Here is a 3,833-nt window from a genome sequence, read left to right on the forward strand (position 1 = left end):
ATTCCTGTTCCCATCCACAAGCCCCTGGCAGCCACTTACCTACTTGCCTATTCTGGACATTTCATATAAATGGAATCACACAGTATGTGCCCTTTTGTCTCTGGCTTCTTTCACTTAGTGTAATGTTTTCAATGTTCATCTGTGTTGTAGCATGTATCAACAGTCCATTCTTTTTTCATGAGTGAATAAATAATATGCCGTTGTATAAATATATCACATTTTGTTTACCCATGCATCAGCTGATGAACATTTGAGTTTTTTCCACTTTTTGGCTACTATGAAAAATACTTTTGTGAACATCATGTACTAGCTGGCCATATGGTAACTCTATGTTTAACCTTTGAAAAATTGCCAAACTGTTTTCCAAAGCAGCTGCACCACTTTACATTCTCTCTAGTAATGCATGAGGGTTCCAATTTCTTTACATCCTCACCAACACTTGTTTACATTTGCTTTTTGATTATAGCCATGCTAGTGGATATGAAATGGTATCTCATTATGACTTTGATCTGGAAATACTGAAATTCATTTATCCATTCTACTACAATAGCTTTTGAGTCATAGTTGGTTTGAGCTATAATGAATAATGCTCTGCGAACATTCTGTTACATGTCTTCTGATATGCATATTCATTCATTTCCTATATAAAGAACTGAAATTAGTTGCACCATTATGCATTTCCACTAGCAGTGTTTTGAGAGATACAGTTGCTTTGCAATTTCCCAGTAATGGCATTTTCACTGTTTTTTAGTTTTAGTTGTTCTGGTGAGTGTAAAGTGGTATTGCAGTGTGATTTTACTTTGTATTTCTCTAATAACTGTGCACCTTTTCAAATGTTTATTGGCCACTTGATATCCTCTTGTGAAATGCCTGATCAACTCTCTTGCCCATTTCTTAAATTGGGTTTTCAGTTGTTTTCTTCTTGATTTATAGGCATTCTTTATGGATTCTAGACACAAGGCTTTGATTAGATTTAGTAATTTATGCATAGAAAGACACATATAGTAATATCTTCTCAAAGCTTTTTCTCTCTCTTTTTTTCTCAAGCCAAACCGTATCCAGCTTTATTAAAGATACTTTCCAAAAACAATCACGGTATTTCAGGCAGGACATGGGCAGAAATTGTTAACAGTATACAGCAACTTTCAAACTCCCTTCTTCAATGGACTACCAAAAATTAGAAAGCCACTATGAAACTGAATAAAGTCTTCATCTGATGCTCTGAACAGGGGAAGTTTAGAGTGAGGGTTGACATTTCATATTTAGCATGTTGTTTAACAACTTTTCATGAGCCGACCCTGACTCTCAGGAACTGAAAAAAAAATGGCAGAATTTATCTGAAGATCCACAATCTAGAAACAGAACCACTGCTGTTTTGAAGGGCACCATCTCAGTGGCATCACTGGGAAGTCCAGATTGCCTGACACACTGGTAACCAATGACTGGGGGTCAGTCCCAACAGGTGTCTGGATTTAAGGGAGTTAATTCTATGTTGAAAGGTGGAAAGGGAGACAATGACATAAAAAATGAATTTGTTTTTTCATACCACAAAGGTTTTGTGCCAAGGTGGCCATGTGTCTCAAAGTCATGGAATCCCTCCTCCTGGGAGCCAAGAGGAAGTCTCTCAAAACTGGAAGGGAAAGGTGTTTTCTCCACATCAATCCAACTTTGGAGACATTCTATTAGTGACATATGTCCCTTCCCCCAAAAACAAGTGTTCTGTGTGCTAACAGCATAACTTAAAAGTAAAACAGAATTCTGCATTTTCGTAAAACATGATAAAAATAATATTTCAAACTGTACCATCACCAGGAGTGCACAGTTATCAAAAATGCACGTACTTCACTTGGCATCTCCAGCGCCTTCAGCTTTCTGTGCATGGTCTGTTTTGGCCTCTCCATTTTCTGCAGGGTTATTCCCCTCCTTGCCAGCATCAGCTTTGCCCTTTTTCCCTTTGAGTACCTTCTCTCCATTCTTTGCAGGGCCCTTTTTAGGCTTGGACCCTGGCTTTGGAGAAGCAGGTTTAGCAGTCAACCTCACAGATCTTCTCTGTGGTTTGTCCTTCACCTTGGCTTTAACTCCTTTAGCATCCCCTTTAGCCTTTCTTCTTGGGCATGGTGTCAGAGATCGTGGTGGGTGGTAGGTGCTGGGCGTGGGATGCAGTGGCCGCAGGATGCAGTGGCTGTGGTTGGTCCAGGAGCCATTCTCACCTCTTCTTCACTCTAAAGCTTTTTCTCCTAATGGTGTCTTTTCATGAACTATATTTCTTAGTTTTAACCTAATTCAATTTATCAAATATTTTTGTATATTCTAAAATCATGATAATATTCTCTGTAATACTGTAGAGGCCTTATAGATTACTAGTTTCCACATTATACCTACAATTTACCTGGAATTTATTTTGTGCTTAATGTATGGTAGAGATCAAGCTATATCTACATATTATTTATTGATATTTAATTAACTTAGCACCATTTATTGATCTTCAGTAAAATCTTCATCACAAATCAGGTATCTACATTCCTTGGGTCTATCTGGATCTTCTATTCTGTTCTTTGGTCTATTCATCTACTCTTTTGACAATTCCACACTGTCTAAATTACTGTAACTTTATAAGAAGTTTTTCTGCTTTATAGAGTAAGAACTTTGTTCTTTTATAAAAGTATGATGCTACTCCTAGCTCTTTGTTTTTCCAAATAAATTTTTAAGTCAGTTTGTCAGTTTCCACATATACAAAAGTACCTACTGGCATCTTGATTAAAATGACACTAAATCTAGGAAAAATTTGGATAAGAACTGATATTTTTATAATATTCAGTTTTATAACATGCGTAATTGTATCTCTTTAACTTCTTTCAATAATGTTTTGTGATTTTCTTTCTTTTTTTTTTTTCTGAGATAGAGTCTCCCTTTGTTGCCCAGGCTGGAGTGCAGTGGCACGATCTTGGCTCACTGCAACCTCTGCCTCCTGGGTTCACGCGATTCTCCTGCCTCAGCCTCCCTGAGTAGCTTGGACTACAGGCACGTGCCACTATGCCCAGCTAATTTTTGTGTGTATTTTTAGTATAGACAAGGTTTCAGCATGTTGGCCAAGCTGGTCTGGAACTCTTGGCCTCAGGTGATCTGCCTGCCTCGGCCTCCCAAAGTGCTGGGATTATAGGTGTGAGCCACTGCACCCAGCCGTATGTGATTTTCTATGTAGAAGTCTTGTGCATCTTTTGCTAGATTTATTCTTAAGTATTTATGGGTTTAATTTTTTTTTTAATTCTAAGAGAAACTATCCCATCTGAGGAGTTGTCCTAAAATACTGCTACTAGTAGTAATATTATAATAACTAACATTTATTGAGTGCTTACCATGTTCCAGGCACTGTGGTAGATGCTTTACACATACTAACTCACAACAAGCTCATTGTATGGGCACATTTATTATCTCTATTTTACAGGTGAATAAATGGATGTTCAGAGAGAATACCATAGACACGTGATAGTGGCAGGACAAGATTTCAGCCTTTGCAGTCTGATTCCACAACCTATAATTTTAACCAGATGTGTCCTCTCTCTCTCTCTCTTCGAATCTGAACCCCAGTCATGAGCAATCCCAATCCACAGACTGACTATAACCTATGACATTGTTTGCTGTGATGCTGTGAAAATATGAACTTGGATAATCAGATTTCCACTCTCACATCTTTGAATCAACAAATAGTAAGAAACAGAAGCATATTATTAGTGGGAGCTAAAGGAGAAAGTTTTCAATACAGAGAGAATCTGTCAAAACCATGCTAGGCCATGTGTAAAGTAAAGACAGAGAGATTAAAAAACTAGAAATAA

At 37.6% G+C, this 3,833-nt stretch overlaps 1 protein-coding gene across 1 annotated transcript; it reads right to left on the reverse strand.

Annotated features, from left to right (window-relative positions):
• Positions 1-1,842: 1,842 nt before the first annotated feature.
• Positions 1,843-3,391, reverse strand: LOC129136336 (non-histone chromosomal protein HMG-17-like). The gene is made up of 2 exons (XM_054661716.1): positions 3,357-3,391; positions 1,843-2,182 (listed from the first exon to the last, which is right to left on the reverse strand). Exons 1-2 carry the CDS (start codon positions 3,389-3,391, stop codon positions 1,843-1,845), a joined length of 375 nt encoding a protein of 124 aa, XP_054517691.1.
• Positions 3,392-3,833: the final 442 nt, after the last annotated feature.

Source organism: Pan troglodytes, chromosome 9, assembly GCF_028858775.2.
Source record: "Pan troglodytes isolate AG18354 chromosome 9, NHGRI_mPanTro3-v2.0_pri, whole genome shotgun sequence".
Taxonomy (NCBI): domain Eukaryota; kingdom Metazoa; phylum Chordata; class Mammalia; order Primates; family Hominidae; genus Pan; species Pan troglodytes.

Coding starts and splice junctions, on each gene's coding strand:
- LOC129136336 (XM_054661716.1), bottom strand. CDS start 3,391: ATGTGTAAAGCATCTACCACAGTGCCTGGAACATG. Junction 2,183..3,356: donor ACCACAGTGCCTGGAACATG/GTAAGCACTCAA, acceptor GACCAACCACAG/CCACTGCATCCTGCGGCCAC.